The following is a 16,236-nucleotide window of genomic DNA, read 5'->3' as shown; positions in this document are numbered from 1 at the left end:
TTTTGAACTTCCTATTCATCGAAGAATCCTGAAAAAATGTATCATGGTTTCCATGAAAAATATTTACAGTAGCACCACAACTGTTTTCAGTATTGAATGACTGTGAAGGATCATGTGACACTGAAGACTGGAGCAATGAAAATGCAGTTTTGCCATCACAGAAATATACTACATTTTAATGTGTATTTAAATAGAAAACAGTTATTTTAAATTATAATACTTTTTCAGAATATTACTGTTTTACTGTATTTTTGATCAAATAATTGAAGAAATAAAAAAATCGTACCGTCCCCAAACTTAAGAGAATAACGGCATGTTAAACGAGTTTCCGGTGCACAAGAATAAATCTGTGAATACAGGTCTGGCTCCATTTTAGAATTGAATGCCCACTTTTCATAATCAGTTCCCAATGGATAAAATAAAGTTTTGCTCTATTTCACTCTAGAATATTTCACATTATGTTTAAGAAATGCCTAGTATTGCAATAAATCCATTTTATTGGATATGTCTTTCTCTTCAGATGACCCAGTCACCCCTCAGACGCCCAGTAACGACAGCATGCCCAGCTACTGCAGGAATGAAGATGGTGATATCTTCTTGGCCGCTGAGTCCTGGAAGCCTAATGTCTGCTCCAGTTGTGTGTGTCTAGATGGAGCCATCAGCTGCTTCTCTGAGTCGTGCCCACTGGTCAACTGTGCCCGGCCTGTGCTCAGAAAGGGCCAGTGTTGCCCATACTGTCTAGGTATGCACAGCTGAAGATCATATTGCCCTAAGATCAGACAGCCCAGTTTAGTTGCCTTTTGATCATATGTGGGTGTTTATGACACGGTTATGACCGAGCATTTATCCCACCTCTTCACCAGATGCCACGCCGAGGGCCGTGTGTCATTTCAACGGGAAGACGTACATGGATGAGGAGCGATGGGACATTGACAGCTGCACTCACTGCTACTGCCTGCAAGGCCAGACCCTCTGCTCGACTGTCAGCTGCCCTGCATTACCCTGCCATCAGCCGGTCACCGTGGAGGGCAGCTGCTGCCCCATGTGTCCAGGTCAGGACTTATGTGCTGTGTGTTCAGATAGAGATTAGATCTGATGATCAGAGTAGAACAGACTGAGGGAAAGTGAATCTGCGTGGTAAACACATTACAGATCTACTATACAGACGTGGCCAAAAGTATTGTCGGTGACATCAATTTTGTGTTTCGGTGACATCAAGTTTGCTGCTTCAGTTGTTGTGGTGTTGATTAATATTAGCCCAGTCTTTACTGGTAAATTACCGGTAAGAGATCATGTGTGAACAGAACAGGACCTTTTCAAAAATACCAATAAATTGGTTCTGGCAATTTACCAGTAAGGGAAGTTGTAACATTACCAGTAAATTACCGTTACCGGTGTGATGCTACGTGTGAACGCAGAACACAGATTACCGGTATGAGCACGTACAAACTCAGAACACGCTGAAGTTAGAAGTCTGCTTTGGGCCAATCATAAAGTTTTCACGGAGATGACATGATTTCTCTGCACTGTTTACAGTAAGCTGTGCTGCCTTTTAATAGTTTTTCTATGTAAATATGCACTAGATGGACATTTTTTACCTTTTCGCCATATCTCGTGCTCAAGCCCCAGCCAGGGCCAGCCTTCTTTTCCTTTCATCAGTGCTGCAGCTCTGCTGTTGGATACTATTATGCGCATATCGTGTTTTTAAGAGCTAAAACGTGTTCTGTTTGATCATCCCCTTATGCCTGTCACTCAGACGTCAAAAGATTTTCTCAAACTGAACAGATTGTGAAACTAAAGCGCTTCTCCTCATGCGGGCGAATGTTGAAAACAGTGCAGAGTTTAAAGATAATTTCCGATGACTGACATCACAGAATTTACCGCTATTTTGGTGCTGATGTGATGCATTTTAAATAATTGCAAAAAGCTTAATTGGCCAAAAACTGAATTTTATCATAAATGCCCAAATTTCACTGTTTTTGCCCATCTCACAAAATTACCAGCTAACATCATTTCACTAATCATGTCATCAGCGCATGGGAAAGTGTGAACTGTTCAGGAAAAATCTCTCTGATTGGATTATAAGAGCAGACTGATTGCTGTAAAAGGAGGGAAGAAGTGCTTCCAATCTTTGTGTTCTTGTATTAGCAATGGTTACCTCCAAAGAAAACCGTGCAGCCATCATCGTTTTGCATCATATGTGAGGAAGTTGCTGCAAAGAATATTGCACCTGAGAGAACCATTTACCGGATCAGGTTCAACTGCAGTCAAGAAGGCTTCAGGGCGTCCCAGAGTGTATAGTAAGCGCCAGGACTGTCTTCTCCTGAGGAGTCGGCTATGGAACCCTGTCACCAGGGCAGAGCTGCTCAGTATTGGCAGCATGTGACTGTCAGTGTATCTGTATGCACATTGAAGCCAAGACTTTTGGACAATGGCCTGCTGTCAAGAAGGGCTGCAAAGAAGCCACTTCTCTCCAAGAAAAACATCCAGGACAGACTGAAATTCTGCACACACAAAGATTGGATAGTAGAGGACTGGTGCAGTTATTTTCTCTGATGAAGTTTGAGACATCTGGAAAATCGATTGACCATAGAAGGAAAGGTGAACGCTACCATGAGTCCTGTGATGTGCCAACAGTGAAGCATCCTGAGACCATCCATGTTTGGGATTGCTTTTCATCCAAGGGCATGGACCTCTCTCACAATTCTGCCCAAAAACACTGCTATGAATAAAGAATGGTATCAAAACATCCGGCAAGATCAACTTCTGTCAATGCTCCATAAGCAATTTGGTTACTATAAGTTTAACCAAAAACATTTTTTACTAAACACTGCCCTACATTATTTCCCACTAAATATTCTTTTTCATTCTACAATACATCATGTTACTGGAGGTAATAGCTGCTTTATTCTCAAATTGTTTGCACGTTTTTTCCCGCATAAACTGACTAGAATAAATCTCTTATCTAAGTACCCTGCAGTTTTGCTCATACGTTTCCCTCTCTTTTTCGAGCTCTCTTTTAATCTCACTGACTCACTCTCTCTCTCTCTCTTTGGCTCTCTTAAAGCAGTGTTTACTTAGAACATTCTCTCTAATTGAATGGGTCTTTCGTCTAAATACGGACTCGTTGAGATGAATCATTTAAAAGAATTGATTAAGTCGAAGCTGGACAGAGGCTAAATTAGCTCTCTTTGCATTTGGGAGATAATGTCATTGATCACGGCCCTCTTTATTGCTCTGTCACTTGGCTCTGGATCAGTGAGTGGGTTGAGAGTGGTGTCGTGTGCACTCTGGGTAATCACTCATCCTTTGGTGCTTTCACATTCAAAGATACAGCTCTGAAGATGAGCTTTTAATTAGACCACGGCCGCAATTTCACACTGACCCGAATCTTGTTTGTTCTGAGTGGGCACTTCTCAACTCCTCTTAATGTAGTTACAATTTGTATTATGTGCTTTTTTTGTGTGTGTGTAGTGTGTTTCTCTGTAACACACTCTTCTCTCTTTGTTTCATTCTTTGTGTACCCATGTCTCTGATGTTTTAATTACAGAGAGCTACGCTCCCACAAACGTGCCCATCGAGAAGACGGACCAACGTGGAGACAAGCAGAGACATCAACCAGCCTGGCCGACTCATAGCGAAAACGATATAATGCCACAGTTCAGAGGTTCGTATGAGAAAATTATATATAGACAGTAAATCTTTGGTGTGTTGTCTTTTGTGAATTGCTGAAAATACTTGATTTATCAGACAGACTTGAATCAGTCTTAATTTACTTAAATGGAATGGGCATGTTGTGAACCAAAATCGATCAAAATCCAATGTATAATATAATGCATATCTCAGCGTTGCCACAAGGGGTGCTATTGCTAGCTTTAGTGTAAACCGTCTTCTTCTATAGTCAGTATTCTGGTTCAATCTGCTTGTAATTTTGAAGAGAATCTTGTTTAAAAAGTTACTTAGTCAATAGTTAAGCTGTTTTACTTAAGATACTAAGTTACAAACTTAAGATTAACCAATGACGGAATTTTCCGGGATTTATGACACAACACTATGATGACACACGTTATGAAACTTACCCACATTCAACAGTTGATCAAAAAGAATGCATGTAGCTATAATAAAATGGTTTCTTTTTGTTTAAAGGCAGATGCTCTGTTCTTTCTTTTTCTATATTGTATGTTCAGATATTCATACAACATAATATTCTGGGGGCCATCAAAGAATGCTGGGAAAGAGTTCAGTTTATAGATTAAATGTTTATAACTACTTATGATGTCTTTGAACAATTTCATGTACTTGTGCTTTAGAATTAGCAAGAATTCAGTGGCGTTTGAAGTAATTTGAATCAAACGTCACTGTCGAGAGTTTCACAAAGCTGGCTGTTTGTTTCTTTTGATTTTCTCTGATAGCAATCTGTAATTTCTACTTGATTTTTCGTGTGTTTCTTTAGTTAAGGCTGATGTGAGTGGGAGTCTGTCTGTCAAGACTGGCATTTGCCTTAATTGCTGATATAGACGTCTGACATTTCCTACTTTTACAATCAAGCCGTATTTGCATTTCATATGGCAAGATTAAATTTTGAATTGTTCTAAATCACCCCAGTGAGTCAATGCTTAATGAGTCACTGCTATCAGGTGCAAAATATGCCAACAGTTGCGTTGTGGGTTGTTTCAGGTGACTTTGGAAGTCTGCAGATGCCCTACCTAGATGGCAAGACGCCATTGCGCAGCGAGGATGCTGGTCTGCACTGGGCCTGGGTGGCATTGCCCATCCTAATGATGATGCTCACTATCGCCGCCCTGCTGTTGGTCAACCAGCGCAAGCAGTGGATTCCTATGCCTTGCTACCGCACGCCCAATAAGGTGCATGGCTATTCATCACAGTTCAATACAGTAAAAAAAAATATTGTTCATCAGCTGGATAAAATCATTCTGAAAGTGATTCCAACTATATAGTTTCTCTGTGCCGTTATAGTTTAACGAGTTTGAGAACTATATCTTTTTTGTTGTCTTTATAGTTTTCGTCTTTGGTGTGAACGGGCCTTTGGAGAGAGAGAATGATAGATAGATCCTTAGTTTAGCAGTGCTAGTTTAGTATCATTTATGTACTATTATAGTATATTTTAATATTTTAAATGAGCTTTTATTTGTATATTTTTAAGATTTATTGAAATTTAAGGATGAGGTTTAGTAATTTTATGTGCTTTTGCCATTTTACTTTAATACTTCTATTTACTTTTTAACTTTTTTCATTTTTATTAACTTTATTTCCATTCCCAAAATGGTACTGAAGGCTGGAATACACTACATGACTCTCATGTATTTGAATATATCACATACACTACATGAGTAAGTATCACACACTACTAGACCTTCAAGTCGTTCACGCAAAAACATGCGCCTGTCATCTGTCATCTAGCGTCAAATGCTTGAGACTGCAAATCTGGGCAAAAGTCCTGTAGTGTGTTCCAACCTTTAGTTCCATGCGAATGGAAAATTCTCTCTGTGGTCCAAGACTCACTTTGTTCTTTGTCCTCTCATATCTGCTGTATAGACCACGTGTCTCAATAACCAGCTGGTGTATGTGGACTGCCAGAAGGGGACGAAGGTCCAAGTGGACAGCTCCCAACGCATGCTCCGCATTGCGGATCCCGACTCAAGATACAGCGGTTACTACAGCATGCAGAAACACAACAACCTGCAAGCTGACAACTTCTACCAGACCGCGTGAGAAACAGGAGAGAGAGAGAGAGAGAGAGTGAGTGAACGAGAAAGAGAGAGACTGAGCCCGTGTTCAGCTGCCAAACCTTTGCGGCACATGGACACCTACTTTAAAATTGTAGAGACGGACAAAGCCACCAAACCAAGTGGGCAGAGAAGAGACCCTGATGCAGAATAACAATTATAATAGTCACATAATTCACTCCAAGCAAATCAAAAAAATATATCACACGTCGACACCCAGAAGTCTCAACAGGAGATGGAAGCCGCACCTATGTAACCGAACCATTACGGAGTGAGAGTGTTAAATTGGAGAGGACTCTTCCAGAATATTTTTGTGAATCAGAGGTATGATAGGTGAGCATCTTTTTGTGTGAGCGTGAGATTTCGTGGATGTTCAGGCACAAGTTGAAGGTAATCGTGAAGTCAAATGTACATCTTTGGGATTAGGACAAGTGGGGTGTTTTTTTTGTTTGTTTGTTGGTTTGTTTTTTTAACAATATTTTTCCTGCATTCCTACTTTTTTGTTGGAAAAGAGAGAAATTATTTTAGGAGTGATCATTTTTTGACACAAGTGCTTGTGTGAACACTTAACGCTGAACCAAAGCTTCTCTGTCTGCGGTACCTGATGCGCCTAGATGAGGCCGAGGAGGGACGTTCACTTCCCAGAGACAGAGGAGACGCTGGACTGTCTATGGAGCACAGCAAAGAGATGGGTAGAGGGAAAAAAGAGGGAAAATCAGGCGAAAGAAAAAAAAAGTCTTTTTTTTTTTTTTGTAGGAGATGCTACTGTAAGATTTCCCCAATGCTGTGGGTGAGTTTGGCCATTTTTTATTTCTCTTGTAAAGACAAAAGGAGGAAAACAGAGTAAGCTTCTCTGTGGACATGAGTTCTTCCTGTTAATGGATGTGCGGGATCTCTATATGTTGTATTTCTGCCTACACGTACGAGCATTTTCCCAGTTAATCATACAAACACCATTTGCTCTTTCTCCCACAACTAAGGAGAGAATGACACTCCTAGCAAATATATATTTTCCTGAAGCGAATCCGAGGATTGTGTCACGAGATGCAAGAACATAGCGATAGTGGTTTGGATTTGAGGCTATGCTTTACAAGTGCCGCTTTTCTTTTGCTTTGATTCTGTAAACCTCATTTTGTAGGAATGAAAACCAGTAGTGAGTATCGTTTGCGTCTTTTAAGAAACATTTACCAAGAAAACATATAATCAAATGGCCTTATTCCTAAAAAATGCGAGCAGAACGGATTTCTTTCTGTAAATCGTCTGTAAAAACATTCTTGAGTTTCAAAAATGTAGTAATGTTTGTGTAAATTGTTCAACAAAACCACTTACACCATTTTACACTAGAGATGTAAGCAGAAAAATAGTGAATACGCAAAATTTTCAAAATTAGTACTATCAAAATAATTGACACAAAAAAAAGTTAAAGTAAATTGTCGACGCTTGATGTACGAATCATTTAACGAACGATTTCACAAAAGATCCTGAATTGTCGGCAGTTTTCATACGATTGGACATATTGCTAAATACTAGTATTTCTGCATTTCTGCAAGTTACCAAAAATGTATGAAGTAATGTTTTTACAAACATTGATACACGCTCCGAATCACAGGTTATTCGCAAAAGTTTCAAAGATTCACAAAGCAGTGTTTTCATGGCAAAGCCTCTAAATTGTCTGAAAACGATGTATAAATGATCTTATGAATGATTACTACATACAATACTGGTAGTTCTAAGAAGAATTTACACAAAAAGTTGCAAATTGTTGACAATTTATGAGTTCTACGAATGATTTACGCAAGAAAAAGAAAAAAAGAAAATTGCCAGAGTTTTATGAATGAAGTCCAAGGGATCTGATCGAATGATTTTTGGTAGGGCTTTCGAGACAAACGTATACTGCTTTTGGATAAATGTTTTCCATTTTCTTTATTTGTACTGTTCACGAAACGGCCTCCTTTTCTGGAAGCTTCGAAACGTTACTGAGGCACCTTTGTGTTCTGGTTTTCTAGCTGAGAACAAATTTGGCTTAATAAATCCAAAGCTATTATAGGAACATTTATGTACATATTACTGCTAGAACGAAAAGACCTGAAATATTATGTGAGTATATATGTATGTGTGTATATGTGTTCGCGCATGTATGTACAAGTGTGCACACACAAACGCACATGTACGCACACATGACTTCTCTTCATCTGTAAGGTTCTTAGTTCATTTTCCTAATGAATGTATTTATGATTGAGCCAAACGAGAGATTTATATAATGGCAAACTGATGATGACAGGCATTCCATTGCCTTTCTTGTTTGGCGTTTGTTTGGTGGTAAAAAAGCACAGATGATGATGATGATGATGATGATGATACAGAAAAAAGACAAACATCTCATTCTATCCTTTATTTTTGTCTGATTTTTTTTACTCCCCCTCTCGGTTTCTCATAGAGCTTTGCTCAGCTGAACGGTTTGGGCCCATGAGAGTCACTTTGGCTTTGGCAGGTCCAAAATCGGATTATTTGGCTTATTCGGCTCAAAATGGTTTTTGTAGTGTGAAATATAAAACCACAAGAAATCTAATTTTCGCACAGGGTGGACAGCCAATTCTATAGATCAGATTTAAAAAAAAAAAAAAAAAAAGATTTTGTGTGCGGTGTGAACAAAGCCTTTGTTTCTGTAAGTGAAGCAGCGTCATTGTGATCTGACAGCTGAACGATGACGCTCTTGATTCATTGTTTCCTGTCATGAGTCCCTTCAGGTGTCAGAACTACTGGAATGTTTGATGGACATAAGCTGTTGAAGTGAGGGGGCGGGGCAAGGGGAGGGGCAGTGGGAGGGAGAAGGGGCGGGGCTGTTGATTTGTGATAGTTTGTCTTGGTTGTATCTTTATCTATATGTGATATTGTTTGTAGAGCTATACAACTTGGCACTTTTATATAGAGAGAGAAAAGTAACCTATGTGTTTCTTTCTTGTTTTGGTTTGTTTTCTAACTAATCTTCTTAATAGAATAGAGTTGCCCTTGTTTTTTTTACTTTTTCTAAGCCCTTGTGGGACCCTGTGCAGCGATAGTCTCTTGAATTTTATCCCTTAATCAAATGCAAAAAAGAGAGAAGAGAAATAAAATTTTGAACAAAGAAAATGGAGCCTGTTTTTAGGACAATTGTGACATTATTTTTATGACACTTTTCTAAAAATCTGAATAGATTAAATGCAATGCGGCAAATACTGGCATGATGTAGAAATATTTATTTCATTAATATAAATATTTCATCAATATTTTCTCATTACAGGAATAGAAAATGAAAGTTCTGTCCCTCCATTGACAGCCTACGCAACTACCACTTTTAACCTAATTTTTTTACCTAAGTTTTGTATGCACAAAAAACATAATTTACCACTTTATTTACAAAATATTAATCTCTGACGTGCGTTCACGCAACAACGTGTGCTCTCGCATCAACACAACATGCCTTGGAGATTAACATTGTGTCGCAGTGATTACTTTTATGATGCCTTTACCTTTATGGGGCTTGAAAGTGGTAGTTGCGTAGCTGTCAATGGAGGGACAGAAAGTCATCAGATTTCATCAAGAATATCTTCATTTGTGTTTCAACGACATGAGGATGAGTAATTAATAACAGAATTTTTGGGTGAACTAACCCTTGAGTTGTCATGAAAATAATGCCCCAATTCCAAAATATAGTTTACGGTTTTATTTTCTTTCTTTTTCTTTTTCTTTTGATGTCGGGTTGAAATGTGTCCCAGATATGTCTCCTGATGATACGTTTGTTTCAGAACTTTAACACGCGTGTTCACAATATCATTCACTTAATGAGTTTTAACTCACAAACAAGCACTTGCTCTTGAGGATTTAAGGCTAAATACAGAGATCTGGACCTTCACTCCTGTTTATTCTTTACCACGTTTCTGTTTTGTGGAAGTTAAACGATTGATTGGTAGTCTTGTCTTTCAGTCACGGCCAATCAAAAAGCATCAGAGAGACGGTAAACAAGAATTATTAATGGATCGCTGGAGAGAGAGCATTGCTCTGGAGGACCCAACCACCTTTACAAAAATAAACTCAACAGCATTTCAGCAAGATGCCATCCATATTTAATGAGCAATGTGAAATCTGTGCATAGCCCACTTTCAAGTTGAAATGCAATTTCCACACACTAAACAGCATTTCCTCCTCATTGCCTCTGAACACACTGCTTGAGATGAAAACTGACGAACACCAATGACTAGATTTGGTTCGGGCAGACGTGCACATTTATTTGGGTCTTACAGGGTGGAGTCTTTTTTTTTTCTTCTTTTTTTTTGTGCATTCTCTAAGTATTGTTGTAAATACTTGAGTGTCACTCGCCAAAACTTACAATAAAAAAAATTGAATAAAAAAAAAAAATACAAAAAAGGTTTTGAGAGAGTAAGAATTAGAGATGTAATATATTGTCTATGACCTTAATAATTTATTGTTGAGCGGAAAAACTGAACTTAGCGGAAGACACAGCTCAAATCACAAATGTTTGCGTTGTGCCGATCTCTCAAAGAGCGTTTCAAAGTTCATGGAGTGTCTCCGTTTGTTCTTTTTTATTTTCTTTTCTTTTTTTGCCTCTTCGGAGAGTACGCAATTGTTCAATTTTGAAAAGGATGCTAAGCAAGTTTATTTGTTCCAAGAAATTGAAGCCCAGGAAACTTCTAGAAATGTGTCCCTGTGTCCCCTCTCCACCCTCTCATTCTTTCTTTCTACATGAAATATCAACCCTTCTGGAGTTTGTATACTACTGGTGTTTAATTTTTATGTAAAAAATAATAAAAATACTGTCAACATGGGTCATGAAACTGCAGATTTATAAAAAAAAAAAAGATAGATGAAAAGTTGACTCAGAATTCCTGTAGCACAGCAGATTTTTTTTCCAGTTTCTTGTATTATTTTGTTTCTTTGCAGCACAATAAATACTTTTTAAACAATTGAGTCTTGTTTTTGTTTTTTAAGGCATACAGTTGTGTTTTATGATCTGTGCAAGAACTATCTAGTATTAGCAATATTAATTGATAAAATATGCTAATACTTATTTCAAAAACTTTTTAAAAAAGTAGGCTATCAAAAGGATAGAGGTTATGATTTAATTTGCTTGTTCTTTTGAAACATTCAGAACTTAACATTTTACTTTCATTCAATATTTAAAGTAGAAATAAGAATTTACTGAGGCTATCAAGCTCTAAATGACACAAAAGCACAATCAAATATCATAAAAGTAAACAACTTATGTGCTATATTTCAAGTTTTCTGAATCATATAGTGAAGAGCGATTTGTGAAAGACTCCTTTTGAGTCAAATCTTTTTTAGTGAATTGGTTTGCAGTTTAAGTAATTCATTCTCCAATCAGACTGATCCAGTCCTTGAATTAGCTACATTTAGTTATCAGGTTCCCTGTTCTTTCTCAGAACATTTGTTCCAGTTTAACTTTAATAGAACGTTTGTTTAAAGTTATATATTTAACAATGTGTTCAAAACATTAGCACAAAAATATTATTATACATTCTTCATGTAAGTTGTTTCTGAAACGTTTCAGTTGTTTAGACATTCATTCGTTTTTTCAAATGTTAATAGTTAAAATAGCCTACATGTTCATGCATGTTTACATTTTAGCCTATTATAAATATTTATTTAAAAAGCTTTTTTTTTACGTTTTGTCATCAAGACATGTGATTGCAAAGTTTAGGTTTCATGTCTAAACAGAACATTGCACATGTGAAATCTGATTGGATTATGGATTGCCGAAAATGAAATGAGGCGGTAGTGAGGCCTAAACATCCAGTCACTCACAACGTTCAACAGCCCTCTGAAGTGGAAAACAGCGAATAATAACTTAAATTTCGGTTTGTTTATCTCATAAAGCCATCGCATGGCTTCAGAAGATTTGGAAAACGACACACATGTAGGCTAATATGAACTGCTTTTATGATACGTTTGCGTGTTTTTGAAGCTTGACAGGCACAGCCCCAGTCGTATTTCCTCATGTTTTTCACAGAAGAAAGCTGTTTTTGAAACTACAGCGGGTAAGTAAAAGACTGAAATTTCGACTATTCCTTTAACACCTTTAGTGCAGTGATTCAGTCAAATTTATTTAGCAAACATGACGTGATATGGGGTCATTCTACAGAATTGGTGCAAACTGCTGTCCCACAACAACAACAAAAAAAGCATTTAAGTATTCAAATCTTAGATGTTTACAAAGATCCTTCTATTATGTATTGAATCCCACTATATTATTTAAAATATCAGTAAGCTTAATATATATAAAATCGTCATATTGGGTACTTTCAATTGGGAGGGGGCTGTCCCGAACCCTAACCCCTAAATTTCAACTTGTGAAAATGATATTGAAATGTTGTTTTTTTTTTTAAAAAAAACGTAAAGTAAAAAATAAAAATAAAAAAATAAACATTTATTTTATTTTTTATTTTTAAATCATGAAACTTTATGTAAAAAAAAAAATGTGTGCAGCATTTCATGTCACTACCGAAACAGTGTGTGTTTTAGTCCATTGGCTGAGACGGATTTTGACCACACCCCTTCATTTTTGATCAGGAAATATTCCTGTGGCCCTCTCCCTCATAGCCTCTCTTTCATTGTAGATAGGTACCATCATTTTGATGGAAATGTGTTCAAAAGTCTGAAAATCTGTGTGTAACTTTAAGGAACGTCACTACCAAACACTTTTTTTGGGGAGTTATTCCATAAAATTTAGTTTTTATGTGTGTACAACTCTTCAGAACTGTGCTAGGTAACCTTGTGCTGGTTATCATATCTGAACTATAGGCTCAAAAGTATCTAAAATTGTCACTACCGAAACAGTTATTACCAAAACATGTGGTGAAATTTCAGTTGTGACATCATGGCTTTTTGAGTGTTATTCTATAAAATAAAATAAAAATTGTTTGTGTGTGTACAACTGTTAAGAGTTAGGCTAAAAAGTATCTAAAATTGTCACTACCAAAACAGTCATGACCGAAACATGTCATCATTGTTTTGGTAGTGACAAAAGGGAACACATGATCATTTATTTGGGTGAAATAAAAATGTACAGTTATGCAAAACATTAGTATCTTAGTATGTTTTAGTTTAGTATGCGAGTTAAAATTCTGTAATGTGATGTGGTCGCTACCAAAACATTACTGTCACTACAGAAAATGTGCCGTCACGATCGAAACATGCATGTTTTGTCTAAAATAAAATAATATTGAATTATTAACTATAGTATTTGGTTCAATGTATATTCAAACCAATGAATCCTTAACTTTGAAATCAGTATGATTAACTTAATGCCTTTTACAAAGAAAGATTGGATTCAAAATACATCAAATCTTATATTACACTTGAAATATTGTTAAAATTGTAGTTGTTATTGATTTAGCTACTTTTTTTTTTAAATAGCAAAAAAATACATTTGCAAGGTAGATGTAAACAAAATATTAATAGGTCAATATAAGCCTTAATATAAAATGATTTATATTGTGTTTTGGTAGTGACAAATTTGGGGAGAGGAAAAATATTCCAAAACTTTCTGAAAATACAATATGACAATTAACTGCACAATTGCTAGAAATGTGTACCATATGTACCATATTATACAATTTGCATACATACAAAATTAGTGGAAAAGACTTTCTTTTTTTTTCAAGACGTTTCCAACTCTTTAAACCAGTTCTGTAGAATGGCCCAGGTTACAATAGCCTTTACAGCCTATTTTATCTCTTTGATAGAAAGCTTAGCTTGAGATGGCGTAATTGACCATAAGAATCCTTATAACCACAAAAGACCTCATACACAACACCATTTTACACACTAAACCATCCTTTTTGGAAGTCAATGCCGTAGTTATAAAGAGGCAGAGGCAGATTTTCTCTGAAGTAGGATTTAATAGTTTAATGTTTCATATAATATATTAATGTTTTAATTGGTATGTCACTCGTATGTAGAATGGCTGTGATCGTTAGTCTTTGTAGGACCTTTTTGCCATCAGTAGTGATAAATCACCAAACACAGAGAAGATGCTGGCGGTCTATAAGGAATGCAGTTACGCAATCAGACCACAGGGTGGCGTCAGAGAGCTGCGAAACAATTTCAGTTCTGCTCCGCCATAAAGATGCTGATGCTGGAGTGTCAACTTCATTTTTGTTCTGAATAGTCACATGAATGCCACTAAAAAAAAAAAAAAAAAAAAAAACCTTTGGTAGAAACCACAATGATATAGAGAGTATACAGTTATGTGAAGGCGGTGACAGGATATCAGCACTCCCAGTTAGTGGCACTCGTGTTTTCCACACTATATCACATGATTGTCCACAAGCAGGGAATCAATCAAGGATGACGACTTACAACAAAGCAGTTCAACTGCACTTCAGCTTGTGCACTATCATCAAAGACTATATAGATATATCCTTGAAAGGGACTGGAAAGTGTATAATTTAAAGTGACAGTTCAACCTAAAATGAAACCAAAGTTAAGAACCTACAGGTTCTGTAGTAAAGCTATGGTTTATTTTGCAGTTATTATGGTTTTACAGCAAATGCTGTAGTAAAACCATGGTTATTTTTGTTGTTACTGTGATTTTACTGCAAAAAAAAATCATAGTTAACTATGGTTACTGTAGTAAAAACATGGTTAGTAGTTAGTTACTATGGTTTTACTACATAAAACAAGGTTAAACCATGGTTAATTTTCATAAGGGATAAACCCACTCTCATGCCATCCCAAACTCATAAGCTGTTATTTTTATGAGGAACACAGAAGGATTTTTTTTTTAGGATTTTTGGTATCACTTTAATAACACTTTTATGATGATGATGATAATAATAATTTGAATAATTCAGGGTGAAAAAATTATGATAGAATTTCCATTTGAAAGACTTATTGAACATTTTATCATTATTGCTTTACTACTGTAAAATATTTGTCTGAAGTATCTGCAACATTTACAGTAAGGTTATTGTAACTTGCTGGCAACATTTGCCATTACACAGATACATTTGAATTTTTTTTAAGCAGCTTGTTATTAATTTAATGATACTTTAATTACGATAATAAATAACACTTTGAGCTCTCATTGAGGATGTATAAATGCTAATATATTTTTTACATTTAGACACTGTATTTGTGTGAATTACCTATTTGCAACAATTACATTTGCCATAACAAAGTGTGTATTACATTTTTGCTGAACGGTCAAGGGAATGATCTGTACTGTTCCAGGGGGCAACACTGACACACAATGTTAATCTTGATCATTTATGTATGCTATATGAAAAACTCGATTGGTTTCAGAGGACGTCAGATGGCATTTTTACAGATCCACAGAGATTGGTACGGTTTTATAATCAAGGTGCATGTTGATAACAGGAAGGGCTGTGTTACAAAGTGAAGCTTGACTCCATAAATGCATAACAGTTCCGCTGGTGTTCAGCAATGTTGATTTTCAGGTTGTTAGACTTTATTTCATGCTCCACTTCCTGCTAATTTATGGCGCTGAGGTATGAATACAAGAAGACACAACAGCGAGATTCATTTATGCAGAATGAGAACACAGTGCAAGCATGCAGAGGAAAAAGAAAGAAGCCAAGAAAAACTAGAAGATAAGACCGTCCTCTTTTTTCCCCATGTGGTGGCCTACAAAAACCCTCTTTGTTTGTATGGGCATTTGCGTAGCGGGGTGAAGAGTTTTGTGATATGGAGTGTAGTGTATGTCAACTCTGACCTTTTGTCCATTTTTCATTTTCATAATTGACCAGGCATGGCAGAAATGTCCATCAGCTAATCCTCTTACTGCGACTCTAATGCCAGCTCTGTCAGAGCAGCACCATGTTAATGGAACAAGCTGCTACGAACCAGCAAGGTGGAGAACGGCCAAGTCCTGACGGCAAACAGCATGCGGCAAGTGCCTTTCCCTCTATTAAGTCCCATTAAAATTAGTGTTAATTTAAGTATTCATTGTAATCTTCTAATATTAATTATTATGATTATGGATTTATTTCTGATTATTAGAGTTCATGCTGCAGGGAACAGTTTGAAATGCACATAGCGACTGAGGTGCACATGGCAACAATTCTGTTTTTGAATTACTGTAGAAATACACTTTTAAGGCACGTTTCACACATTCCAAGACCTGATAACGCACTGATCTGATGAAGTGTCTGTTGCCGTCTCTCTGTGCAAAGAAACTTTTGTGGAATGGAAAGGTTCCATGGATGTTTAAGGATCTTTATGGATCCATAGAGACCCATAAAGAACCGGTATTTTTAAGAGCATAGCATTATTCACTGATATATGCCCACCAAATGGTGTTTCATAGGTCTGATCTGAAAATGTTGCGACAGAAGAGCAAAATTTAAAATACAAATAATAAAATGTAACTCTAGTATAATTATACTCTCTGTGTAATTGCATACTATAGCTAAAATAAATAGGCTTTTAAAAAATTATCCCCATTTGTTGT

The 16,236-nt window shown here is 36.6% G+C and overlaps 1 protein-coding gene across 1 annotated transcript in view; it reads left to right on the top strand.

Annotated features, from left to right (window-relative positions):
* Nucleotides 1-8,357, top strand: part of crim1 (cysteine rich transmembrane BMP regulator 1 (chordin-like)) — a 116,480-nt gene extending 108,123 nt beyond the window's left edge. The window contains exons 13-17 of the mRNA XM_084392973.1: nucleotides 521-742; nucleotides 864-1,052; nucleotides 3,551-3,667; nucleotides 4,678-4,865; nucleotides 5,557-8,357. Coding sequence (XP_084249099.1) covers nucleotides 521-742; nucleotides 864-1,052; nucleotides 3,551-3,667; nucleotides 4,678-4,865; nucleotides 5,557-5,733 — 893 coding nt within the window. The 3' untranslated portion in view covers nucleotides 5,734-8,357. The remainder of the gene's footprint in view (nucleotides 1-520; nucleotides 743-863; nucleotides 1,053-3,550; nucleotides 3,668-4,677; nucleotides 4,866-5,556) is intronic.
* The last annotated feature ends 7,879 nt before the right edge of the window (nucleotides 8,358-16,236 follow it).

The sequence above is a fragment of the Rutilus rutilus genome, assembly GCF_951802725.1.
Source record: "Rutilus rutilus genome assembly, chromosome: 21".
In the NCBI taxonomy this organism is placed as follows: domain Eukaryota; kingdom Metazoa; phylum Chordata; class Actinopteri; order Cypriniformes; family Leuciscidae; genus Rutilus; species Rutilus rutilus.
This window is presented reverse-complemented; position numbering and strand designations above follow the sequence as displayed.